Source organism: Denticeps clupeoides, chromosome 2 (assembly GCF_900700375.1).
Source record: "Denticeps clupeoides chromosome 2, fDenClu1.1, whole genome shotgun sequence".
Classification (NCBI taxonomy): Eukaryota; Metazoa; Chordata; class Actinopteri; order Clupeiformes; family Denticipitidae; genus Denticeps; species Denticeps clupeoides.
Window position 1 is genome coordinate 621,629 of NC_041708.1, and position 27,176 is coordinate 648,804.

Here is a 27,176-nt window from a genome sequence, read left to right on the forward strand (position 1 = left end):
GAACGATGTGTGTGTGTGTGTGTGTCTCTCTCTCTCCGCTCTGTTCTGTTCTGTGTTTGCTATCAGTGTTTAGAGATAGAGGAGACCGCGTGACCTTTGACCTTTCTTGTGGTGTAAACATGTCTAAGAGAAGAATTTGAGCGAATTAAAGAAACGTCTGCCGGCTTCTCCTTGCTCGTTTTTTTTTTAAACCACTTCTTTTTTATTGACGCACTTGTCAAGAATTCATTTTTTTTGTCTTATCAATTAAAGAAAAATGACGGTGAAATGAAAATAACGGTAAAAGCTTCAGCCCAGCATTATATAAGGCGCTGAGGAGGTGGTGGCCGGATATTCACATTTACATTTACAGCATTTACCAGACGCCCTTATCCAGAGCGACTTACAGTCAGTAGTTACAGGGACAGTCTCGCCCTGGAGACACTCAGGGTTAAGTGTCCTGCTCAGGGACACGATGGTAGTAAGTGGGATTTGAACCTGGGTCTTCTGGTTCATAGGCGAGTGTCTCACCCACTAGGATACTAGTAGGATATTTGAGTGTGAAATGTAGAAGGCGTATTTGTGGAAGAGGTGTCCTCTGGATGAGACAGGGGTGCTGAGAGATGGGACCAGGAAGATGGTGGCAGGGTGGTATTAGCCTAGTGGGTAACACACTCGACTGTGAACCAGAAGACCCAGGTTCAAACCCCACTTGCTACCATCGTGTCCCTGAGCAGGACACTTAACCCTGAGTGTCTCCAGGGGGGGACTGTCCCTGTCACTACTGACTGTAAGTCGCTCTGGATAAGGGCGTCTGGTAAATGCAGTAAATGGAAATGGAAGATGTTTTTGTGTCCTCTGGATGAGACAGGGGGACCCCGCTGATGCGCTCTGCTCCTTCTTCACGTTTAAACTGTGCGGAATTCCATCAGACGCGGCCCCTCCCCCGGCGCTGCGGCCGTGACGTCACCGCGCCGGTCGCCCCCTCGCCTTTGACGGGCTCGGTGGGCGGACTCGGTCCGGCCGGCCGGCCTCGCCCTCCCGTCCCGTCCCGTCGCGGACGCTCGGACCCCCGCCAGGACCGCGCCGACCGGTAAGCCGCCGCTTCCCCGCGGTCCGTGGTGAATAATTCCGGGACAAAAACGCGCTGCCTTTTGTCCCACGCGTGTCGCGAACACCGCGACAGCGCGGTAAGCCCCGTGGAGCCGCGGAGAGGAGAAGAAAAGCCGCAGTGTCCCGCTCCCTATAATAACGCCGCGGGTGACGTCACGCCGCCGGCCACCATTGTCGCGCAGGACGCAGGATCAGAAATGCGTCCGGACTGAACTTCTGGTTCCGTTCCGTTATTTCACGGCAAGTTAAACCGCAGACGTTCAAATTCCCTGCAATTCATAACCTGGAATATCGTCACGTGGGTAAAATCCCACTTACACTCTCAACATGAAGCCTTATAATAAAATTACGCAGTAATAAACGGACACTTGGTCGGAGTAAAATTTTAATTCGACTCAATTCAGTGTGAAATGTTAACCTTATTCACACTGTTAGAGTAATATGTTTACACCTTATACTCCGAATTTAGTGTAATAATAACCCAGTTATGTGTAAGGATATATCACTGAATTATTTCTCTGTAGCGTTAATTATTTTTTTTACATATTAATAAAATGATGCTATATTAATAAAATGCCTGTGGTCAAACCTCTGATATGTTTCACGTGGCTACTCGAGAATATTACTACGCCAGTGAGTAAATGCTGCCAACGTGACATCAGTGTATCTCTGATAAGCGGAAGTGTTTGTCATTGTGACTGAGGCTCAGCACAGCACACTGTGACACGGTGAAACGTGTCCTCTGTGTTTAACCATCACCCTTGGTGAGCAGTGGGCACCATGACAGGCGCCCGGGGAGCAGTGTGTGGGGACGGGACCTTCATCAAGGGGACCTCGGTGGCAGTTCGGGGGTTCGAACCGGCAACCTTCTGATTACGGGGCCGCTTCATTGACCGCTAGACCACCGCTGCCCTTAATAGTCCCCAGGAGACTGTGTTGGAGCAAATTAGTTTCATATCTAGGCCTCACAGTCACATATAAGTCACATATGGGCTGGTAGTAGCCTAGCGGGTAGCACACTAGCCTATGAACCAGAAGACACAGGTTCAAACCCCACTTACTTCCATCGTGTCCCTGAGCAGGACACTTAACCCTGAGTGTCTCCTGGGGGGAACTGTCCCTGTAACTACTGGATAAGTGTGAATGGCGTTAAAAATGGATTTTTGTCTGGGGTCCATGAAAACGGAGAACTTGGCCTCCAAGTTCAGCCGCATGTCTGTGGGACGCGTTGACCGTGCCGCGTCCCTCCAGAGGCGCGGCGGTGTGGTGGGCGGCCAGAACCAGATGCCAGTTCATTTCCTGCCTGATCAAGTGCTTTACGGTTTTTATAAAGCAGGAGGACGTCCGCTCCGCGGGGGAAATGGCAGAGATGTCCCCGCCGCAAAGCGCTCGCTTCCTGGTGCTGTTCGACTTCGACGAGACCATGGTGAGCGAGAGCAGCGACGACGCGGTGGTCCGAGCCGCGCCGGGCCAGGCCCTCCCCGCCTGGCTCCGCGCCGCGTTCCGGCCGGGCCGCTACAACGAGCACATGCAGCGCATCCTGGCGTACCTGTGGGAGCAGGGCGTGACCGAGGAGTCCATCCGGCGGGAGGTGGAGCGGATCCCGGCCACGCCCGGCCTCCCGGCGCTGCTCGACTTCCTGCGCTCGCACCGCCGCGACTTCGAGTGCGTGGTCCTCTCCGACGCCAACACGTACTTCATCGAGGCCTGGCTGCAGAGGGCCGGGGCCCGGCAGCTCTTCCTGGAGGTCTTCACCAACCCCGCCAGCTTCGACGCCGACGGCCGCCTGGCGCTGCTGCCCTTCCACTCGCACGGCTGCCCGCGGTGCCCGGAGAACATGTGCAAGCAGCTCGTCCTGCAGGAGTACCTGCTCCGTCGCCTTCGAGAGCGGGGAGGGGACTTCCAGAGGGTCTTCTACATCGGGGACGGGGCCAACGACGTCTGCCCGTCCTTGGTGCTGCGCGAGCAGGACACGGCGCTGGCCCGCAGGGACTTTCCCATGCACCGGATGCTGGTGGACATGCGGCCCGGTGCCTTCAAGGCTTCCGTCGTGCCATGGGCCAGCGGGGAGGACGTGGTGGACTGCCTGAGGAAGTTCGTGGAGGACAGATGAAGGCCGGGAGTGTCTGGGTCAACGATCGGATAAAATCGTACACGGGAACATAGAAATGTCTCCAACAGATTAGTAGTTTAAAAACGTTCGTTGTTCTCAGCGCCGGAGTTCTTCTCTGTATTCTATGCAAACTGAGTGCAAGCTGACAAGCTGCTTAGTTAAAGTACAGTACAGGCCAAACGTCTGGAGACACCTTCTCATTCAACGTGTTTTCTTCATCTTCACGACCATTTACGTTGGTAGATTCTCACTGAAGGCATCAAAACTATGAATGAACACATGTGGAGTTCTGTACTTAACAAAAAAAGGTGAAATAAGTGAAAACATGTTTTATATTCTAGTTTCTTTGCTCTGATTACTGCTTTACACACTCTTGGCATTCTCTCGATGAGCTTCAAGAGGTCGTCACCTGAAATGCTTCTCCAACAGTCTTGAAGGAGTTCCCAGAGGTGTTTAGCACTTGTTGGTCCAGCTCACCCCAAACCATCTGGACTGGGTTCAGGTCCGGTGACTGTGGAGGTCAGGTCTCCACTTTTTGTTAAGTCCAGAACTCCACATGTGTTCATTCATAGTTCTGATGCCTTCAGTGAGAATCTACCAACGTAAATGGTCATGAATGAGAAGGTGTGTCCAGACTTTTGGCCGGTACTGTGTGTGAAGTGGTGCTGGTGAACACGCCCACTGTAAATTAGTTGTAGTAATTAGAGTAATACTCCGATCGGATGAAAGGGAACACGGTACTCTACTCATGCAGATGGATTTGGTTGCACGAAATGGTGTTTTGCACTGCAGCTATCAGGGACCGTAAAGGACGATGCACGATTATCACTGTGCGCTCATGCAGGTACGTTAGAGGCCAGTTGCCATGAGAACCTCTTTTTCCATCGCCCACGGTGATGGGTGTCGACGGTATCTATGCCCGCACGCACCAGCACTTTCCGCAGATAATGGCTGTTTGCCACACCCCTCTGGAATAAGACCACGCCCAGCCAAAGAACAGACCCCGCGTCGCCCGTCTCTCACTTGCTGTTTAGCATTTCATCATGTTAACCTTTGACCCCCGCCCCAGGCTCTGCACGCATCATGTTAAGCGTTTGCAGTGTTTGTGAACACTGTGAAGACTGACGTTTCTCCTCAACGCCGACCAGAATAATATTAATACGCGTGCGTGCGTGTGTATACATATGCAAATCAGCTCGGAACATATATGCATTCAGTGATGGGGGTGTGATAATTCAGGGAATGTGTTCCGTACTGCCTGAGAACGTTGACTCGTTCTGCTCTGTTGTTTCTTTAATTATCATTACGAAAAGGCACCAACATAAGCTCGAAACGTCTTGTAACGTATACGTATTTAACTATTTAACACGCGAGACCTGAACCAGTTCATGACTTGCGGTCTAGATGATTATCTAATAAAGTTCTGCGTGATCATTGTAAAACTTGGCTCAGTATCGTGATTTCTGTCCAGAGGAGGAATTTGTCCAGGGATTAGGGGGCATTGGTGATTCGGGTGAGCAGGGAGCAGCTTGGTATCCGTCGCCGCATTAGAATTTGGATTCTTTAGTGGTGTGCAGGCATGTCCGGGTGCATTTGTGTAAATGTTGGGCTTCATTACCCTGAAAAGGCGGCCGGGGGGATTGGAGTTGTAAACGACGCCATCTTTTGGCCACTCGGTCGCATGAACGCGCTCCCCAGAGGTTCCTGTTAATGCAGTTTGAATGGGAATGGTTCCTGCATCAGTGAATTAGAGATTTAAAGCCATTACAAGCAGGATATTAGGTCAAAATAGGAGGATTGCGCATGATTTTCTATATTATTTGTATATAATTTTTCTGCTCTTTTCTCTCGCTTCTCCTTGTTTTTCAGGCCAAGCTCTAATAAACAATATGTCCACTGGCCTTGAGACCCACACAGTAGATAGGACGGTATAAGAACCTCGAAGCAGATGGCTAAATACGCATGTCCCCGTCACCATTAAAGTGACATTTCTTCTTAGTATGGAAGCTGTGATTGCTCGAACCTTCGCCTATGAACCAGAAGACCCACTTACTACTATTGTGTCCCTGAGCAAGACACTTAACCCTAAGTTGCTCCAGGGAAAACTGTCCCTGTAGCTACTTACTGTAAGTCGCTCTGGATAAGGGCGTCTGGTAAATGCTGTAAATGTAAATGTAAATGAACCTTTGTTCTCATGCCCAGCCGTATGTGTAATGTCCTGTTTTAGCCACCGAGGGGCGCTAAGGTTCCGTGAGCGTCAGAAATGCAGGTCTCCGTCTAATTTTACGCCACGGCTTAAATGAACTTGTTTCCTGCCAGAAGTGATAATACACGCGCCTCTTCGTAGGTCGTCATTATTACATTATTGTAAGCAATGATGCCGTTTTTGGGACTAACGTGAGGGGACTGAGACTTGCAGACACTTTTGACCGCTGGAGGAGGTGGGCCAGACGTGACGAAGTTTAACAAGACCGCGGCAGACCTGAGGAATGATAATTGACGGGATGCAGCTCCCTGTTTTTCTACCAAGCTGGTTATGCAACGTCATGGAAGAACGTGAACGGACTTCCTCTTCTATGCCGCGGGCGGTCTGGTGACACTTCTGCTGGCTTACCCCTCTCGTCACTCCCTGTTCACGCCCTGGGCGGAGGGGTCTCCTGAGATGGAGCTGTCCAGACACACACAAAGAAACACACAGTGCAGAACTCTTCCTCTCAATACAGACATTTCATTTGCACAAAGAACAGGGAACTTCCTGAACGTACTGCTTTATACATTTTATTCGTACAGTACAGGCCAAAAGTTTGGACACCTTCTCATTCTACGTGTGTTCTTTATCTTCATGACCATTTACGTTGGTAGATTCTCACTGAAGGCATCAAAACTATGAATGAACACATGTGGAGTTCTGTACTTAACAAAAAAAGGTGAAATAAGTGAAAACATGTTTTATATTCTAGTTTCTTTGCTCTGATTACTGCTTTACACACTCTTGGCATTCTCTCGATGAGCTTCAAGAGGTCGTCACCTGAAATGCTTCTCCAACAGTCTTGAAGGAGTTCCCAGAGGTGTTTAGCACTTGTTGGTCCAGCTCACCCCAAACCATCTGGACTGGGTTCAGGTCCGGTGACTGTGGAGGCCAGGTCTCCACTTTTTGTTAAGTACATAAGAATCTACCAACGTAAATGGTCATGCAAATAACGAAAACACGTTGAATGAGAAGGTGTCCAGACTTTTGGACTGTACTGTATGTGCTGCTGTGCTGAATACGCTGAATATGTGAAATGTTGATAGAGTTGATTTTTTTCTGTGTTGGAATTCTACAAAAACGGAACTCCTGTTTGGGAAGATTTGGGAAAATTGACATCTCATTCGAAACGTAATGTTGTGTGCACCAATGGCACAAATGGGACGTTTAATTTAAATGTGTGTACTTGTCTTTATTTTTTTTTTAAAGAACTGCATTAGAATATTACCAGTGATCAATTCACGTTTTTTTTCTTTAATCAATACTTGTTTAGGACAGAATTAAATTCTTTAAATTCTTAATCTTTAATTAAATTAAATTAAGATTCTCTTTTTTTAAAGATGCGCCGGAATACAGAGAGAGAGAGAGAGAGAGAGAGAGAGAGAGCGTACAGGCCAAATGAAGTGTCAGTTTGGATCTCCTCCCATCTCCAGCACCTTCGCTCAGACAGACGCCCTCCCGTCCTCGGCCTGCGTAACAGTGACTCCTGACTTTGCCCCCGGTCGACTCGCTGAGCCCACGGGGTCACGAGTGGCCGGTCTCTCCTCCTCCTCCTGCCCCGCCCGCGAGGCCCGGCAGCGGGTGGGATTGATTTCATCTGGTTTCATTTCGGCAGCAGGGACTGGAAATGCAGATGTGCCCGTGTCCGTCAGGGCCTAATGGGTGCGCTGCTGAAATCAATTGCGTGTGACCTCAGCAGATACAAGGGGAGGGAAATTTGATTAGAGCTCTGAAGAAATGATGACAAACTGTCTCTGCGGGGCAGGGCCACCCCCAAACCGCGGCGCACTGCACTCTCCCCACCGCTTCCACGCAGCGCCATTGATTTCCCGCCCATTCAATTACTGGAGCGCTGGATGGAGATAACTCAGTCACGGGGACATGGGCCTTGGAGGAGGTCACTTTGAATTAGCGCTCCCAGCTTCCTGTGCCAAAACGCTCTCATGCTGATTGGCCTCTAAGCGCTTCCTCCTCCGGCGGCGCGCCTCCCCAGCCCCGCTCTCAACGCGCTTCAGCTTGGGGCGGGGCTTATTGACAGGGATGCTGGGTAAATTTGAGGATAAGTGGGCGGAGAGGTGGGAAACGAAGGTGAGCGAGAGGAACGTGCCTGATCAGACGTGGTTGTTTAAACAAAGAGAAACGTTTAAAAGAAGAAGGTCAAAAACTGTTGGTTTCTTACATGGTTGGTGGATCCAGCAACAGTTACATTTACGGCATTTACCAGATGCCCTTATACAGAGCGACTTTTACACTCAGTAGTTACAGGGACAGTCCCCCCCTGGAGACACTCAGGGTTAAGTGTCTTGCTCAGGGACACGATGGTAGTAAGTGGGATTTGAACCTGGATCTTCTGGTTCATAGTCGAGTGTGTTACCCAATCAGGTCTGTATGGTCGAGTGGCCAGACGGACGTCACGCCTTAGTGAAGGACCGTGGGAAACAAAATTCTCTGGGATTTGGTACGAATGGCAGGAAAGCAGGCACCGCTCATCACCAGGTCAGTACCATCCCTACAGTGAAGCATGGTGGTGGCAGCATCATGCTGTGGGGGGATGGTTCTCAGATGTAGGACCTGGGAGACTGCTCAGGATGGAGGAGAAGATGACTGCAGGAATTTACCTGCACCTCAACGGCTCATCTTCTATCAGGGCCACGATCCGAAGCACACAGCCAAGATATTAAAGACAAGATAAATGCATGTGATTGGCTTGGAAATTTCGATACTTTTTTAACTTTCTGCCCCAAGAAAGGCGACCCACTAATTCAGTTTAGCAGCGTATCAAAGTGAATGGGACGTGCGTCCCACACTTGTCTCTGTAGTAGTTATACAGGGTGGGCCATTTATATGGATACACCTTGACAATCCAACACAATGGGCAGCACATTGAACACATTTTATAAGTGGTCAGAAACTTGTAAATTACTCATGAAAGAATAAAGTTACGTTAAAGCCAAACACACCATTGTTTTCTTCCAATAAATTTGATGTGTCACATGACCCTCTTCCTATTGAAAAAACAAAAGTTGGATCCAAGATGACCGACTTCAAAATGGCCACTATGGTCACCACCCATCTTGAAAAGTCCCCCCCCTCACATATACTAATGTGCCACAAACAGGACGTTAATATCACCAACCATTCCCGTTTTATTAAGGTGGATCCATATAAATGGCCCATCCTGTATAATATTATTACATTACAGCTCGCTTATTACTTAAGAATCAATCGATTATTCTTTGCAAAAATGTTTTAATCCATCGACGGCCCTAAATGTTACTAATATTAACGGCGCATGTGACCGGTAAAACCGTAGATGACAACACGTTATATTACGTGCATGTAATATGCATCTTCTCCTCACCATCTCAGCCTTGCTGGTGTCGACACACGCCAGATTTGACCCAAGGATGATCTCTGAATTACAAAGACGTCCGTCCGACTGAATTAAAGCTGCGTGGCCACAAGCAACAGAAGAGTGACCTTCCGAAAGAACAATGGAACCAGCGTGGAATGACGGGGACGACCAATCTGAGTCACTCTCTGGACGCCGGCGTCCATCGGGTCACGTTCTGTCAGCGAGTGGCATGCAGTTAAGGTTCTTTGAACTGAATTGAATTAAAATAACTTTTCATTACTGGCCTTGCCTATGAACGTTTTAGATCTAGATTTTTCAATCATGGTCCACTGCTGTTTCTTTTAACTCTTTAATGCCTGAACTATGGACAGAAATGGACAGAATGGACAGAAATTTTTTATTTTTTGTATCTTTACTCTTTATTTGGCCCATTAACAAAAAGAATCATAATAATAATAATTTGCAAGTATGTTTTTTTTTGTTTGTATCGTATTTGATACTTCGGCAATTAAAAGCTTTGCTTTCGTCATCATGCTCTGCATTGGCAGTCCAATTCCCATCTTCCACTTCCTCTATGAAGGACTTCTTCAGTAGTGAACTCCTTTTATTCATCCATAAATTAGCCATCAGAATGAATATGTAATTATTTGTTGTAAATTGTGTACACGATTCATCAAAACACTGTATTGTGGACAAATGTGCATCACGTCCAGAAAAGACAGCAAAGGACCCCTTAATACCGGCTGTAGTGCAGAGGAAATCCAACAGGGGACAGAAGACAAGCATCAGGTAGTATACAAAATGGTTTTAATGCAAAGTTTATATCTGGTGGTAGGTAGGGCGTGTCGCAAGGGTTAAACTGGGCTGAGCTGTTAAGTATATCTGGAATTTGTTTGGATCCGGCTCCTGGGGAAGCCCGCTGCCGCGTTTTTGTTCCTGCCTTAATCGGGCTGAGAGAGTTGGGTGGCCCGGAACCTGCCTCCCCCCTGAACGCATCCTCCTGGCGTGGCAGAAGGGATCGCGAAGCTCAGACGGTCACCCCGGTGGGCTGGTTACGTGAACCCTGACGTTCTGCTCGGCGGGGAACTCCTGGCAGGTACAAGTGTTTTAATCTTTACACTGACAGCGTTGTCATAATGTGGATAAACCAAAGAAACCCGCTGTCAGCAGCATAATAGTCAAGACAAGTTACTCATCGGCGTAGATTAGACAGCCTAGTTTGAAAGAGCAAATGAAGGAGGAAAAAACACATCAAACAGCTACGGTGCATCCACACACTGAAGAACAGGTAACGAAAGGGGACTTGTGTTAAAATATTAGACTTTTTTCCCGTGTAGGGACCTGGTTTGCACACGAATGAATTAAATCACTAAATCGCGCATAATGCCGCGTAAAACACCATCTAAAATGTGAGGTTCATAACCGGGCGGTACGTTCCAGACATTTGGCACCATCACACGTTGGCAGTGAAGGACACGGACAGCTGATAAAGACGTTTCGTATGTCTTGTGACAATGTGGCCGTCTTCATGGCTTTTATTTCCTGGCCGCGCTCCACCCGGTCGACCTTGCAGCGGGGCCAAAATCCCTCGTCGTTGTTGGGGGGGACATTAAAAAGAGCTTTTTGAAATGTCTCGTATGATGTTAAATCGTGTCTGTTGTTCTTTATTAGTCCATATGGTTCGTGGATGCTCTACCAGTAATACTAATAGTGGAAGGTGTCACCAACAACATCATTTATTTCTTATAGAACCTATAGTCACATACAGTACGACTCAATAGGCTTTGAGGGACCCTACAGTTGACACCCCAACACACTTGACCCTTCTGCACACAAGGAAACACTCCACACAAAAGGTCGGAAGAAACGTTGGGAAGGAGTGATAGAGAGAGGGGCGCCCGTCCAGGGTAGAGTGAGCTTGCAAGTGGTGTCAGTGTAAATCTTTCACTGGTTATAACTCCCAAACTTCAACACACGCGTTCAAATGAAAAATATTTTGTGTTTTATGGGGGGGGCATTTATTTCAGGAGGGGACATGTCCCCTCTGTCGCCTATACCTTGCAGGACAACTAAAGTGGGTAGTAGTAGCCTAGTGGGTAACATACTCGCCTATGAACCAGAAGACCCAGGTTCAAACCCCATTTACTACCATCGTGTCCCTGAGCAGGACACTTAACCCTGAGTGTCTCCAGGGGGACTGTCCCTGTAACTACTGATTGTAAGTTGCTCTGGATAAGGACGTCTGGTAAATGCTGTGAATGTAAATGTAAAGCAAGCAGGCGCCCAGAGTGACCCTAAAACCGAGCGATGTGATCAGTGACCTGGCGACAAAAGCGTCCCCCACGAGCAGATGCTGGATTTCAGACGCCTGGTCTCCGCATTTCAGTGCACGTCAGTCACAACTTAAACTTGCGGCCACGCCCCAGGCACCACGGCCTCTCTCTCCCTCTCTATCTATCCCTGAAGTGAAGTGATTGTCACAGCAGCACAGCACACGGTGCACACAGTGAAATTTGTCCTCTGTATTTAACCATCACCCTGAGTGAGCAGTGGGCACCATGACGGTGCTTTGCTCAGTGACACGGATCGGGATTCGAACCGACAACCTTCTGATTATGGGGCCACTTCCTTAACCGCTAGGCCACCACTGACCCTCTCTCATTTTTCTGATGGGAGAGAGCATGTCCGCCTGTATGTTCACCGTCTCCTGGCGAGCCAGCAACTTCTCGACTTCTGAACTGAATCTGCACGCAGTCACTCGTTGTTGTTCGCCAGGTCGTACGTGCACCTGCACTTAATCTACTTTATATTCACCACTTTTTATACGTTTTTATGTGCATTACATTTACATCAATCAGTAGTTACAGGGACAGTCCCCCCCCGGAGACACTCAGGGTTAAGTGTCTTGCTCGGGGACATGATGGTAGTAAGTGGGGTTTGAACCTGGGTCTTCTGGTTTATAGTCGAGTGTGTTACCCGCCAGGCTACTACCACCCTCATGTGCATATTTACACGTTCTCTTGTATTTTGCTTGTTTCCTACACAAGAGTTAAGGTTTTTTTTTTGTAATTTGATGATGAAGCGGGGATGTGCTGAGAGAGAGAGAGAGGGGGGGGGGGGGGGGGGAGAGAAAGGGAGGAGAGAGAAAGAGAGAGAACAATAGAGAGAGAGAGAGGTAGAGAGAGGGAAAGAGAGAGAGAAGAAGAGAGAGAGAACGAGAGAGAGGAAGAGAGAGGGCGGGGGAGACATAGTGAGAGCGAGAGAGGAAGAGGGGGAGAGAGAGAGGAAGAGAGAGAGGGGGAGAGGAAGAGAGAGAGAAACAGAAATAGAGAAAGAGGAAGAGAGAGAGGGGGAGATATAGTGAGAGAGAGAGAGGAAGAGAGAGAGAAACAGAAATAGAGAAAGAGAGAGAGGGGGAGATATAGTGAGAGAGAGAGAGGAAGAGAGAGATAGAGCCGCCTCTCCCGCCGCCCGCTGCGTTTGTCCCGGGAACCGCGGTGCAGGACTCCCGCCTCCTGAAAACTTTCCCTCCGTCCTCGCCGGCGGGGAGGAAGATGCCGCCCTCGGCCGGACGCGACGGGAATGGAGGCGCTTCCCCGCTTCACTTTAAAATGTGAGTTTCTCCGCCCGGACCCGTTATTCGGCCGTTACGCGACGTTACGGCGACGTGGCCGCCTTCCCCCCAACTTCTCCGGCGTGCTGCGGTCGGTAAGGAGGAGACCCGATAATCGCCGCGGAACTTCCATCTTCTTTTTCTGGCGCATGTTTACGCGGCCAGGGCTCCGTGTTAAAGTGTGTGTGTGTGTGTGTGTGTGTGTGTGTGTGTGTGTATGTTGGAAGGATGGACGATGTTTTTCAGATCGAGGTACCGTTCACACTAGACAAGTTTCTGAGTTCGGCTGATCGGGGTCACACAAGACATGACCTTTCACCTCTAACAGGTTCCCAAAACAGCGTTCCCTCAGAGAACGATTCTAGTAGCACTCAGAAAGGAGAAGGAGCGATTCTGGGCCATCTTCTCTCCTACAGATAGTGATGGAGGTCCCGCCCCCTTCCGCCATCCTGCGCTCTCATTGGCTGTAGCGAGAGTATCTTTAACTACACCACAATACACAATACATATATCAATGGTGGTCGTCCGCCGGCCCGGCGGCTGCGGAGCTTCGGCCTTGACCTCTCGGCCAATAGGAAGAAGGCACGGGAGCGGCCTCTCAAACCAACACCAACTCAACAACTCTCGATGGGGGCGAAGTCTGTCTAACAACAACGTAATATAGTCGTTTACGACATCGCACGTCGAACAAGTCGCGGAACATCGAGTATATCGGGTCAAACCCCCACATCGGCTCCCTGAGCAGTGTCTCCGGGGGGACGGTCCCCGCCACTACCGACTGTGAGTGGTTAAGAGCGTCTGGTAAGTGTGATAAACGTAAAATGTATATTCTACTGCGAAGCGGCCTTCGCCGAGGTTACGGATTCAAGGTGGTCAGCCAGCTGTGTGCATATTTTAATTCATTCGTTTTCCAAAGTGTCAACTAAATGTCACTGTCCAATACTTGCGTTGCATTCTGGGATATTTGAAGCTCCTGATGCTTCCTGGATGAAGCCCAAGACTGGACTTTTACTCTTTACTTTACAGTGACTCACTGTCGCCCCTTGTGGTAGACAGTGGTAACCCCCCAAACGTTATTTCCACGCATTCCGCTTATGACCTTTGACGTTGCGTAAACGTTCTCGCACCTTTTATTGCTGTATTGGGGTACCACGTCACGGCTGATTCGTCGCTTTTTTCTTCCACAGATCACAGACGGAAGAGGCGACGTGCATCTGTCCCGAGTTGGAAGAACAAGAAGAACGAAGGTAAAAAAAAAAAAACGTCCAGATGTTGGTGAACATGATCCTTCATTCCGTCTCGCGGGACGTGGTGAAATGCGAGACTGAACTGGTGTGCCACGGAACGTTCCGCCGTGGTTCCGAGCGCGAGGGAAGGAGGGAAAAACGAGTGGAAAAAGGCGAGGCCAAAAATAGCATTGGAGCTTCCTTCTCGCCGTGACGTCGTTCAGGACGCATGGACAGGAAATGCCCCCGCATGCCGGACTGTTGTTTTAGGCCGGAGAACCGGGAAACGTGGGAATCCGGGGCCGCGGTGGGACTGTGGAATATGAGTGCGTGTGTTCCTGTCAAGTCAGCATGTCGGTCACCTCGGGCAGTGTCAGGAACCCATTACAGCTCCTCCACCGTCCCCTCCCATCACGCCACTCCTTCCCTGGCTGCCGGGGCCCGGCCCCCAGACAACGGGCCCTTCATGCCAGCTTCCTGCTCCCCAGCTGGCCGCCGGCCCTCAATCTGCCCCTTGTTCTGAGAGGGGGTCTGGGGCTCAGCTGGGGCTCAGTGGGTTGGACATCGAGCGCGGCAAGTCAGGAGAAGTGAGGGGACACGAGAGGTTCTGCCTGAAATGTCCAGTATCGGACATGCTGAGGAGACGGGTTAATGTTGCGGTGAAGCTTGGTGGAAATATTTTGGTCTTTTAAGGTCTTGTCTTGTCTTTGTCATGGTCAGTGGAGGTGTGGAGAGGTCGGTGAGAGATGGTACCAGGGGCGTCTCTCGGACCTTCACCTTTCACGCGGACGCAGAACTCCTGGGAAGGGGAGAAATTCTCTCAGAATCTTGTGGTAAAACCGCCTGGGGTGTATAGCTGGTTCGATGAAGGTACCGCCCCCTTGATGAAGGTACCGCCCCCGCACACTGCTCCCCGGGCGCCTGTCGTTAATATAAAAAAATATGAAATTATTGTATAATATCCGCACCATGATTGGCTGGAGATGTTGTTGAACCTGCCCGGCGGCCACGCCCTGTCGCCGCCGCGCTCCTTTTACGGGTGAAGCCCCGATCTGAAGGGCAGCTGCCAATCCAGATCAATTCTGTCGTTTGGCGGAGGGCGCCCCAGCCTACTCTCAACACGCCCTTCACGCAGCTTTCGGGGGAACGAGCGCGGAGAAGGTCGCCAAAAAAACCACCAGCCGCCATCCGCCGCTTGGCCGCGTCACAGTTTGACGGTTTTTCCGAGGCGGGGCCTGCAGCTCGGAGCTGAACTCGTGGTGCCTCCTCCCAGGCTGAGCTGTCAGGAGAGCTTCTCTGGTTCTCCACGCTTCTCCCCCGGCCCACGTCCCTCTCGGCCACGAGCAGCCGCGCAAATTCCAAGAGCAAACCACACGGTTCTACTTCCAAAAACTCTCCCCGCGTCGCGAGCGCGGCTTCTTTACGGTCATTATCGCGTTCGGTGAAATGAAGAGCCCCTTTAAAATCCTTCATGTGATTCAATTTGGCATGAAAGCCAATACGGACGTTTCGCTTACGAACCAGTCAGGTGTTGGGGGATCTTTGGCAGCCTGGTTCCACCGTACCTGCCGCGGTATCAGTATAAATGTGTGCCAGCGCGTGTTGCGAACAGATACTCGCCCCGGGCTCTGGGCCATACGGAGCGTTGCGGTCGTCTGCGGCCGCCTCACAGCCGCAGACAGCGGTGTTCTAGCGGTTAAGGAAGCGGCCCCGTAATCAGAAGGTTGCCGGTTCAAATCCCGACCCGCCAAGGTGGCACTGAGCGAAGCACCGTCCCCACACACTGCTCCCCGGGCACCTGTCATGGTGCCCACTGCTCACCAAGGATGATGGTTAAATGCAGAGGACAAATTTCACTGTGTGCACCATGTGCTGTGCTGCTGTGTATCACAAGTGACAATCACTTCACTTTCACCCTTCACCTTTCACCCCTTCACGGCGAGGAGCCTGGACCGTACAAACATCCGGCCGCGAGAAGTAGCTTCAGGGGGAGAGAGAGTTGGTTAGGAGGATAAAGCAAAGCACGTAGAGCGATTAATAAAACACAAATTACGGTGGCCGGACACGGCGAGGAAGGAGGACGCGTGCCTGACATCACACGGCCAAACAACGACCCGACGGTGAACAGGCACAAACCGGGCACCTTTATACAATCAGTGCCGGAGACTGAGTGCCGCTTGAAACCACCACGAACCAGCAAACTCCGGTCTGAACCCCGGATCCGGAGTAGCCCCTTCCGGGCCGGATCCTGACAGAGGGACGATAATGAACAGGTGATGGTTTACGAAGAAAGGAAGCTCGTCCGGATCTCGCAGCTTTCACTCGAGACATGGAATACACTCCGAAATGAAGACTGACGAGTTAACTTTCAGAATCTGTATGTTGTTGTTGGTAGTGGGTGTGGTCCCGAGACGTCCTCCGACAAAAGCCAGTCTAAAAGGGTCCAGAATGTGAGAGATGTCAATTATGCCTACAGACTCCTCGAGGGTAACACGCTCGTCTACGAACCAGAAGACCCAGGTTCAAACCCCACTTACTACCATCGTGTCCCTGAGCAGGACACTTCACCCTGAGTGTCTCCAGGGGGGGACTGTCCCTGTAACTACTGACTGTAAGTCGCTCTGGATAAGGGCGTCTGGTAAATGTGTAAAATGTAAAATGTTTGGAAAACAAATTTGCTCTCTCATTTGCACACCTTCACCCGACCAGTTACACATATTTTATGTTAAAGACGTAAAAGTGTAATATTTGGTTATGTTTGCAATATTTGCATATTGGTTCATTGTATACTTGCAATATTTGCAATACTGTGGTCTGTACAGTCGCTAAAGCATCTCACTGCATATCGTACCGTGTATGACTGTGTACGTGACAAATAAAATTTGAATTTGAAAAATCATGACAGACCAAAAAAGTTCTATAATGTTGCTTATCAAGCAGAAATGTGCAATTTTAAAAGAATTTGACGGATGCCGTTTTCTTCACCGTATTTGCGGCCAGGCGTGGAATTATTTGAACGCCCCATCCCTCCGTCTGACTGGTCACGTGACATTGGAGGTTACACCTCCACCCCACCCCCAACCCTTGAGATGCTGGTTACACAACTCCAGCAGATGGTGATTGTTGAGGGCGCCCGCTAATGAGAGGAGGCCATTAAAACACACACACTTTCTCACACACTCTCAGTCAGAAACACCTCGTTCAGGTCACACAGGCATGGTGGTCACTTCCGCCCTCTTGGGTGGGGCTCTTCTGTCCACCATCCCTCGTCCCGTCCCACCCACCGTCAAGGTCGGCGGGGTAGTAAGTGCAGAAAATGAGATGCCATAGGCCCGCCATCAACTTCCACCATTAACCTACTCACCCACATAAGGCTTACCATGCCTTACACACACACACACACACACACACACACACATGCACACTTACTGTATAAAACACAGCCAGGCCCACACGCATTATTGTCATCACATCATTGTTTAAGTGCTCCATCGATCCTATCGGTCCTTATTGTGCACACACACACACACACACGGACACACACACACACCTCATGCCCCATTGACGGGGATTTATGGGGACCGAGGATGAATAGTCACTTTCGGTAAAGTAGAGGGCGGCTGCGGTTAACGGTGGGGGGTTGTGATGAAGACGCTGCTACCTTCCCGTGATGGTGTTGGACAGTATAATAATCGGCATCTAACTCGCAAAAGAAGATTGTTTAATAATGCGTTTTTTACAGTTGCAATATTACAATTTTTCTGCGTTACTTCACGTTATGTTTCCAAATACTCCAGATAAGGCCTCGTCCACACATACATCTCGACCAGGCGTAAAAAGTGACAAATACCAACGTGTCCAGCGTTAAAAAGATTCGAATGCAGCTACAAAGCACAGCAAGAATACATACGCCGTTCGAACGTCCGGCACTACTTTTATACCGCCGCCAGACAATCACCAAGCAACGTCATTGCGATGTAATCCATCACGTTCTGCACTGCATCCATGCAGAATGTCATGCATTACGAGATTCGTTTCAACCTTACAGACATGTTGAAAACGTTAAATACGTTCCGGTTGACGACATGGAAGGCTAAGTGGGACCGGAGATGTATCTAACTTGCATTGCTGAACATGAAGAAACTGAAGAAACATCTCTAGTATCAATCAAATCGACTGCGATTGATCGAGTTGCCACATTTACAATCCCGCTGAGGCGGGGTGTGTCTAGAACCACTCTAGCTCCGCCCTCTGCAGACCCCAGTTAGGAGGCTGTTGGGTCACCCGGGGCGGGGTCTCAGATTTGGGGGCGGGGTCACAAGATGAGCTCTGCTGCTGGGTTGTTGTTGTGTCTGTGGGTGCCGTGCGGCGACTGGTCCTTTCCGGAGCTGGAGGCGGGGCTTCGCTCGCACGAGGACTGCCGGGGTGAAGACTATATTTAGAAAGTGACCCCGTTTTCCATTGTAATTGGGTTTTCCAGTGAAGGGACAGAGGCTTCCCTTTTTAAGGAATTTGAATGTTGTTGTTGCCTGCTTAGTCAAATCAACCCAATGACCCGGAAGGCCACAGGTTCATACGCCTTTTAACCCCGAGTTGCGCCACGGGGACCGCTGCTAATCAGAGAGCGAAAGCCACTCTGGATGATGAAGCCATTCCTGAAATCTGGTTGGTTGACGCTGTTTTATAATAGCGTCATTTGTATTTTGATTTTACTGATGTGGTGCTAAGCGACCATATCCTATCGGTTGGGTTTGGAGAGAGATTTATAGTGCAGGAATGTACTTAATCCCACACTGTAAAAAAGCACCATTGTTTTAGTGGGATTCTGTGGTTCTCCTTTGGCTTGAGCTCTGGCCTGTCTGCCTTACTCATATCTCATATCTCATGAGATTTAAAAAAATATTTTCCTACCTTTTGGGACATTTTGGCGGGTTTGGGTGGAGTCTGGCGTTGATTAAAGCCGTCAGAATGTCTGTCAGGACTCTTATTTTATTACAATGAGGTGAGTCGGGCTGATTTATACGCTGTAATTCCGATTACAACTCGGTGATGTAGAGCTCTGATTCAGATCCACTCTTTATTATCTTTCCACCTTGAGGAGGAAAGTTGCTTTCACAGGCCGTACACACCACATCATTACAGTTAAATACAGAGGACACTTTTAACCGTGACACCGTGTGCTGTGCTGCAGCGTCTCACAATGACAATCACTTAATTTTGACTTTAGTTCAAAAATCCTGTACTTTTCATTATCAATGTGCTGACAAGATCATTCCTGACAAGTTGGACCTTATCTGGGCTCTTAGTTTTTTACTCATTTTTACTCACGATCTACAGAAACCGAATGGGAACTGCTGGTGTCGTCCTCTTGTACGTCGCTTTGGATAAAAGCGTCCGCCAAGTAAAGTAAAGTAAAGTAAAGATCAGCTGATCGATGTCGGGAAATCAGCCCCAAAATATTTAGAGTATTTCATATTTATTACACCAAATGCTTTTCTTTGGTTTGTTTTCCAGATTTCTTATAGTATTATTAATTTTGGAATAACTATATATAGTTTAAGCGAATAGCCTATTTGTATATTATTAAGCCATTTATGGTGTGTTTTTGAGATAACGAACGAGTATTTATTTGAATATTTGCAGTTTTTTGTTAGTATCTATCTGGCGTGCTCGATTTCTTTTACTGTGCCGCTGTGTTTTAAGTTGTAATGAAGTCCAAACCAACTGACGCCAGCAGACAGGAAGTAACTTTATGATGAGCAAATACACACACACACACACGTCCTGTATCCCCCTCATTGTGTCGTCTCAAGGCTGATGGGGTGCAGGAAGCGGCTCCGGGCCTCCTTCTCTCCGGTTATTGATGTTCTTGTCCGTTTCCACCGCGTTCCTCGTGTTTATTGCTCGCTGTGAGCGCGTTCTGGGTGTGTTGTGTTACAGCTTGTTAAAGGGCACCTTGCATGTGTGTGTGTGTGTGTGTGTGTGTAAAGTATTGGTGCGGCTGCATGCTCTTCAGCCATTTTTTATATTGTTCTTGTTGAGACGTCGCGTTACAATAGCAATTATGATGAATTGTTCCTGCACCATCGTACATGGGAGGGAAATGTTCACATCACACACAGACACACTCCAGCGTTGTGTTGCAGCGTAATTGGAAATCTGAATTTGGCCGTATTTTCTGTGTGTGTGCGTGTGTGGCCAGTTTTATTATGAGCACTAAGAGAAACACATGTTCCGCTCTGCCTGCTGCCAGCTCTCAGTTCACGCTGCCAATGTGTTCTGGACCACAGCAGGGCTACAGAACATCTTCTTTTTGGGAGTGTTACGTACGTACGTACGTACGTACGTGTGTGGGTGTGTTGACTGTTTTGAGAACGCTACCCCATAAAATTGTCTTAAAGCTCCCCTATCATGAAAATGTGATTTAGTGAGATTATTTAACATGAATACGAGTTCCCCGAACCTGTCAGTGGCTAGAAATGGCGGTCGGTGTAAAGAGTGTTTGGTTATTCTGCTTCACCGTTCAGAGAGCGGCGGCTCAGACGGTCGGATCTGGAATTTGTCCCCTTATGACGTCATAAGGGGAAAGGTTACCTCCCGTTTCTCATGCTTTTTCCCGCCCCTCCCCTAAAACCTTATCTCCACTGACCGTCATGGCTTCCAAACGTGTGCAGCACTGTAAAATGAGCAGAAATGTATTTTTTTTTAGTTCCGTCACGCGAGACTCTGAAGGACCAGCGGATCTCCTGGTTCACAGGTGAGTGTCATACCCACTAGGCCAATGGTTCTCAGTCTTTTTTTCCCGGAAGCCCCCCTGCTTGTGTCCAAGACTAGCCAGGATCCCCGGCAAAAAATGACTTCACACATTAAAAGAATAAAATGATTAATGACAAACTTTTTTTTGGCAAAAAAAATAAACAGCATTGTTTCCATACAGCCACGGCCCCATGAGCTCTCGCACATGTACAGCTTTTAAAAAAAGAGGGAAAGGACATGTGCGAGTGTGAAATATGCTCGCCTCCGTTTCACCTCCTCAGCATCCATTTTTCCCCCTCCGGTCTCGCGATAATTAAAACGCGTCACCTGACCACGGTGGCCGAGAGTAGCCAATCAAGCGGACCTTTCATTAAAAAACGAATTATAATAAAACGGTTAATAAAAAACAAACAAACAATCATGAAGCAAATTTTTTTATTTTATGGAAAGGATCAGTACTATAGACCAGAAGTTGAGCACGAACGTGGCCACGATCCAGATTAACAGCGGTAGTCTATATAGCGTACAGGATTAAAGCCGAGTTTTTGGTGTGTTTCATGTTTACTAAAATAATTTTGCTAATAATCACAATCACAGGACACATCCTGGTATTTGTTTTCAGCGTTTAAGATTCTTAGAAAGGGTTAATGTTTAAATCTCTGTCTTCTCATTATCCACCTTTCTTTTTGCCCGTTGAAGGTCCGTCTTTGGCACCCTGGCATCTGTTCCCCTGGACATACTTCCAGGGTAAAACCCTGAGATCACGCCGCCCACACACACCTGTGGCCATCAGGCACACACACTTGGACACACTTCATACACTCCTTCCACCAGCACCTGCATTGTGCGCTCCGGCCCTTTAAAAACCCCTTTAAGGACCGAAGATGAAAGATGTGAAGAAAGAGACCCCGTTTGATCCTTGAGAATAGTTTAGGAAAGTTCATATTTGTTGTGATTGTCAGATCTCGAACATCTTGATATAGACAAGTAGTAATTCTCCAATTTTTTTGGTTACATTCGTCCTAAAATTGTATTTAATTCAGGTGACTGTCACATAACTGTGGAGAGATGGACACGTTCACACGACTTCGAGCAAAATTAACTGTAACCAGGATCAAAAAACACGAACTTACGTATGGGTTCGAGTTTCAATGACAGAAACGGTACGAAAGTGCTCTGGAATTTGTTTTAAAAAAGTGCTGGTTTTATATGGCATCACAACTATGACAGATTTCCCTCAAGGAAGGTCAAATATGAAACTGGCGAGTGTGGGTTTGTGGGGACGCGTCTCTCGGATGTCTCTCGGAGTCAACGCGACTTTCAAAGCGGCTCTTTACTTTGGACAGTTTGAACGCTGTTGGCAGACGACTGGTGGTTACGTGATTGGCCGTAGCCCGCGGTGCCTCGTTTCGTCTCCACTGCTCCACATTAGGTCTTGGTAAATTGATGATGGTTGAATTCATTCTGACTGAAGGTTTGAATGATTGGCGTGTGGGGTTCCAAACGACGTCCTGCTTCCAGGGATCCGAAACTACTACAAAATGCAGCAGCACGACTGATCTTCAACCTTCCCAAGTTCTCCACACCACCCCTCTGCTACGTTCCCTCCACTGGCTCCCAGTAGCTGCACGCATCAGGTTCCAAATACTGATGCTGGCCTACAAAGCCAAACATGGAGTAGCACCATCCTACCTCACAGCCCTTATTACACCTCGCACTGCACCTCGTATACTCCGAGCCTCCAGTACTGCTCGCCTGGACCCTCCATCTCTGAAGGTAAAAGGAAGACGCTCATCTAGACTCTTCTCCGTCTTGGCCCCTCGGTGGTGGAATGAACTTCCAGCTCAGTCACTGAGCACCTTCACACGGCAGCTCAAGACCTTCCTCTTTAGAGAAGATTTAGATTAAATTGTAATTTTCTTGTTGTCGAACTTGTGTACAGAATCTACAACAGAGTGAATAAAATAGATTGTATTCATAGTTGGGGTCCTAGTGAACCGGAATTGATCTCTTCATCGATGGTAACTTGAGTACGTTGTAAGTTGCTCTGGATAAGGGCGTCTACCAAATGCCGTAAATGTAAATGTAAATGTAAATGATCAATTGGACTTTTATCCGTGCATCTATAAAGTCTAGTTCTGTAGTAGAACTAGTAGTAGTGGTTCTGTGGTTGACAGTAGCATGGCGTCCTGACTTCTACTGTCCTGCTACTCCAGACCCGTGGTAACGGCAGGAAAGTTGGACCACGGGACCACTTTTTCCGTCCCGGTAAGGTGCTTTTTCGTCAGCACGCGTTGGCACGCTGGCCATCCGGCGTTGGCTCCTGGTTTTTACGACGACGCGGCTGCTTGATTTTCTTGGAGCACATTTCACCCACCTTCCACGGTCCGAGGCTGCCGTCCTTCTGGGTTGATGTGAACCTGAAGCACATGCAGAGGTTCACCGGCCTTTTACTTCACGCCCCAGTTTCAGAACGTTTGTCGCCGCCGCTTTTTAAAATTTGAAATAGTAAACGTTCTTCGTCGGATATACGTACATGATGCCCCCTGTAAACGTCGTGGTGTTTGTCATCGACAATCTCATTTCATCGACCAATCAGTGAGGCTCTCTGGTATCGAGGGGGGGGGGGGGGGGTCACAGGAAAAAAGCGAAAATAATAATAAAGTGAAGCGATTGTCATTGTGACACACAGCAGCACAGCACACGGCGCACACAGTGAAATGTGTCCTCTGCATTTAACCATCACCCTGAGTGAGCAGTGGGCACCATGACAGGCGCCCGGGGAGCAGTGTGTGGGGACGGTGCTTTGCTCGGTGGCACCTCGGCGGATCGGGATTCGAACCGGCAACCTTCCTTAACCGCTAGGCCACCACCGCCGCTGCCTTGTCACCCGTTATCAACATGTATCCACTTCCCAAGCCGTGCTGCGAATGCCAACATTCCAGACTATCGTTCAGGTTTCTAGCTACATTTCTCACTCGTTCTCCACGTATGTACCAGTACGGTAAATACAGGAAACATGTTTCACATTACGCCCTGGCAGCCGCCTCACCAGACATCATCCGTGGAAATACGGAACGCCGCGGGCTGTTGTTCAGAAAGTTGCTGTTTCGGCCGTTTCTAACGTCTATATTTTCGACCGTTAAAAGCCCTACAGCCGCTGGCGCGATTTCGGCGTATCTGCTCCGTCGGGCACCACATCGTAACCCATAAAAGCCTTCGCGGTGCGACGCGAGGGGATGTACTCATCCTGGAACCCCATGCCTTTAAATTCTCCCACGCCGCGGGTTGTTCGCGTTGAACGTTATCGACCCGCCTGGGTTGAATTAGTGTTTTATTGAAGCGCCTCGGCTTGGTCCCCCGTGTGGCCCGGCGGGCGGGGTCCAGGTGTTTTTCCACGCCGATAATTGAAAGCGGGTGGTGTGTTGCCTGCTGAGGAGAGACGTGGTAGAGGGTGATGAATAGGGAGCGAGGGAGGAGGTGGGATGGCGGGGAGAGTGGAAAAGCAAGAACACCCAGATCCAGCGCGGGCAGATGTTCCGAAGATTTGGCCCCGCCGCCGCCCCCCACTCCGTCTTTCGGGGCCGCTCTCGCCTCGCTATGCCCTTATTTGTAGTGGAATTCTGCCTTTATCTAACGTGACTGGCAGCTCGGCCTGCTCTTCATCTGGACTGACCACTTTAATCACTTTAATGCCCGCCACGACGGCCCTGAAAATCCATACGCGGCACGTTTATGCACTTATCTTCCTTTCGGGGCTTTAATGCGATGCACATCAGAACCGGCAAATAATGAAGACAGGAAAGAAACACTAAATAAGATATCAAATCTAAACAAAAGCGCAGACAATATGCCGACTGTATAATATAAAAAGTTCAATATTCAGATCAATGGAAAAAAAATAAAAATATCAGTATATACATAAATCGGTATGTATATGCGGGAAGGAATCTGGGTACGGGGTTGCACGGGGGGGGGGGCTTCATGGGGCTGAAGGTCGCCGGTTCGAGGTGCCACTGAGGTCCCCGTCCCACACACTGCTTCCCGGGCGCCTGTCATGGTGCCCACTGCAGAGGACACATTTTGTTGTGTCACCGTGTGCTGTGCTCATTATATAATAATTTTTATTAACAAAAATAATAAAAAGCTTTGCTTTCGGCATCATGCTCTGCATTGGGAGTCCAATTCCCAGAATAGCGTACAAAACGGTTTTCATGCCACTATTTGATTAATGGGGTTGTGCGTTATATTGTGTATTTTTTGCTCATTTCTGGTATACACGGTTGTGGAACTTGTGTAACTTGTGGAACTTTTTGGTACATTTTCGGTTCTCTCGCCTCCAGGGAGCAGTGAGCCGGCCAGAACGGGACCCTCGCCGGAGGACCCACCATGAGCTGGAGCTTCCTGACGCGCTTGCTGGAGGAAATCCACAACCACTCCACGTTCGTGGGGAAGGTCTGGCTCACCGTCCTCATCGTCTTCCGCATCGTGCTGACCGCCGTCGGCGGCGAGAGCATCTACTACGACGAGCAGAGCAAGTTCGTGTGCAACTCGGGCCAGCCCGGCTGCGAGAACGTCTGCTACGACTCGTTCGCGCCGCTCTCCCACGTGCGCTTCTGGGTGTTCCAGATCATCCTGGTGGCCACGCCGTCGCTCATGTACCTGGGCTACGCCGTCAACAAGATCACGCGGATGGAGGAGGGCCCCTTCTCGCGCCGGGGAGCCCGCAAGCTGTGCCTCCGCGGCAGGAGGCAGCACCGCGGGATGGAGGAGGCGGAGGACGACCAGGAGGAGGACCCCATGATCTACGAGGCGGAGAGCCACAGCGAGGGCGGGAAGGGCAAGGCGCGGCACGACGGGCGCCAGCGCATCCGGCGGGACGGGCTGATGCGCGTGTACGTGCTGCAGCTGCTGACGCGCTCGGCGCTGGAGGTGGGCTTCCTGCTGGGCCAGTACGCGCTCTACGGCTTCGCCGTGCCCGCCCGCTACGTCTGCTCCAGCCGGCCGTGCCCGCACGCCGTGGACTGCTTCGTGTCGCGGCCCACCGAGAAGACCATCTTCCTGCTCATCATGTACGGCGTGACCGCGCTCTGCCTGGCGCTCAACGTGTGGGAGATGCTGCACCTGGGCATGGGCACCATGCTGGACATCCTGCGCGCCCGCCGGGGCGCCCCGCCCGAGGAGGACGAGTACCTGCCGGTCAGCGAGGCGGGAGGAGGCGGGTACCCCTTCTCCTGGAACCCCGCCCCCACGGCCCCGCCCGGCTACAACATAGCGGTGAAGCCGGAGCAAATACCGTTCACCGACCTGAGCGGCCCGGCGGCCCGCATGGCCTGCCGGCAGAACCGCGCCAACATCGCCCAGGAGGAGCAGCGGCAGTACGGCAGCAACGAGGAGAACTTCCCGGCGGCGGCGGTGGCGGCGGCGGGCGGGGCGGCGCCGGGAGCCAAGGAGGCCCGGCTGGAGGCGGCCGTCCAGGCCTACGGCCACCAGGGCCGCAAGCACCGCGAACGCTCCGCCCCCAAGCAGGACCGCCGCGCCGGCGGCAGCAGCAGCAACAGCAGCAGCAGCAAGTCCAACGACGCCAAGCCGTCCGTGTGGATCTGACCTCCTCTTCATTCACTCCCCGCCCGCCACGTGGCGCCGTACGGCCAACTACAACCAAAAACGCTGCCGCGCCCCCTTTCCCTCTCTTACAGGGTGACAATCCTCGCGGCACACCGCTGCTCTGGGATCCGGGAGCGCCGCCGCTCTTCCACTCCGGTCACGTTCCGTCTTTATTATTCGTAACCATTTGAATTGAACGCTGAAGTGCCACCCGGTGGTCAGAATGGGGAAGTGCGGCACATTTTATGCACCACGGACCCAGTTCTCCACAATATCCGTTATCTACACGCAATAACCGTCTCTGTCACTGCTGCAGTTTCGTTTCCGCCGTGAGCCCATCGGTCCTCTCGGTGTTCCTAATTTAATTGCTGATCTGTTGTAAGTGTTTTACGTGCCAGAAAAATATATATATTGATGCTGGTCTGCCAAATAGAGTTCGCAGCGGGTTGGTTCTTTTGTTCGGGGCGCTGAGAACATTTCGGCTCAGCGCTTGTGTTTCCATTTTTGGGAAACCTGTTTTTTTTACGACAAGTTCCAAATGCATGTTTGAGAAAAGTTATTTTGCCAAAGAGAAAATGAACAATAAAGCAATCTGTTTTAATACACCGAGACTTGCCTTGGTTCTTGTGTGATGCTGCATGACTTATCATATTAATTTATGATGTAGTAGTGCATGTAAAAAACTTTAAAAAAAAGTTTTTAAAAGTTCAACATTCAGAATTTGATTAATCTTTACATTCCGTACATTCCTGAACACGTACAGTGTAAATTGAGAGTAATGTTCTACTAATTAAAGGTACTGTAAAAGTGTAAATGCACATTTTAATAGTAACATTTCACTTTACGTGTGATGAATACAACATTTATTCGTACACTACAGGCCAAAAGTTTGGACACCTTCTCATTCAACGTGTTTTCTTTATTTTCATGACCATTTACGTTGGTAGATTCTCACTGAAGGCATCAAAACCATGAATGAACACAAGTGGAGTTACGTACTTAACAAAAAAAGGTGAAATAAGTGAAAACATGTTTTATATTCTAGTTTCTTTGCTCTGATTACTGCTTTACACACTCTTGGCATTCTCTCGATGAGCTTCAAGAGGTCGTCACCTGAAATGCTTCTCCAACAGTCTTGAAGGAGTTCCCAGAGGTGTTTAGCACTT

At 49.7% G+C, this 27,176-nt stretch overlaps 2 protein-coding genes across 4 annotated transcripts; both read left to right on the top strand.

Annotated features, from left to right (window-relative positions):
• The first annotated feature begins 950 nt into the window (after positions 1-950).
• On the top strand, positions 951-3,452 carry LOC114784559 (probable phosphatase phospho1). The gene is made up of 2 exons (XM_028970046.1): positions 951-1,072; positions 2,426-3,452. Exon 2 carries the CDS (start codon positions 2,453-2,455, stop codon positions 3,203-3,205), a length of 753 nt encoding a protein of 250 aa, XP_028825879.1. The 5' UTR covers positions 951-1,072; positions 2,426-2,452; the 3' UTR covers positions 3,206-3,452.
• A 6,370-nt stretch (positions 3,453-9,822) lies between these two features.
• On the top strand, positions 9,823-26,571 carry LOC114784799 (gap junction gamma-1 protein-like). 3 transcript variants are annotated; one of them, XM_028970505.1, is made up of 3 exons: positions 9,823-9,904; positions 13,609-13,668; positions 24,747-26,571. In XM_028970505.1, exon 3 carries the CDS (start codon positions 24,793-24,795, stop codon positions 26,008-26,010), a length of 1,218 nt encoding a protein of 405 aa, XP_028826338.1. In that variant the 5' UTR covers positions 9,823-9,904; positions 13,609-13,668; positions 24,747-24,792; the 3' UTR covers positions 26,011-26,571. The 3 variants fall into 3 exon arrangements, with proteins under 3 accessions (XP_028826338.1, XP_028826337.1, XP_028826339.1); XM_028970504.1 differs by lacking the exon at positions 9,823-9,904 and adding an exon at positions 12,151-12,421; XM_028970506.1 differs by lacking the exon at positions 9,823-9,904 and adding an exon at positions 12,441-12,516.
• Positions 26,572-27,176: the final 605 nt, after the last annotated feature.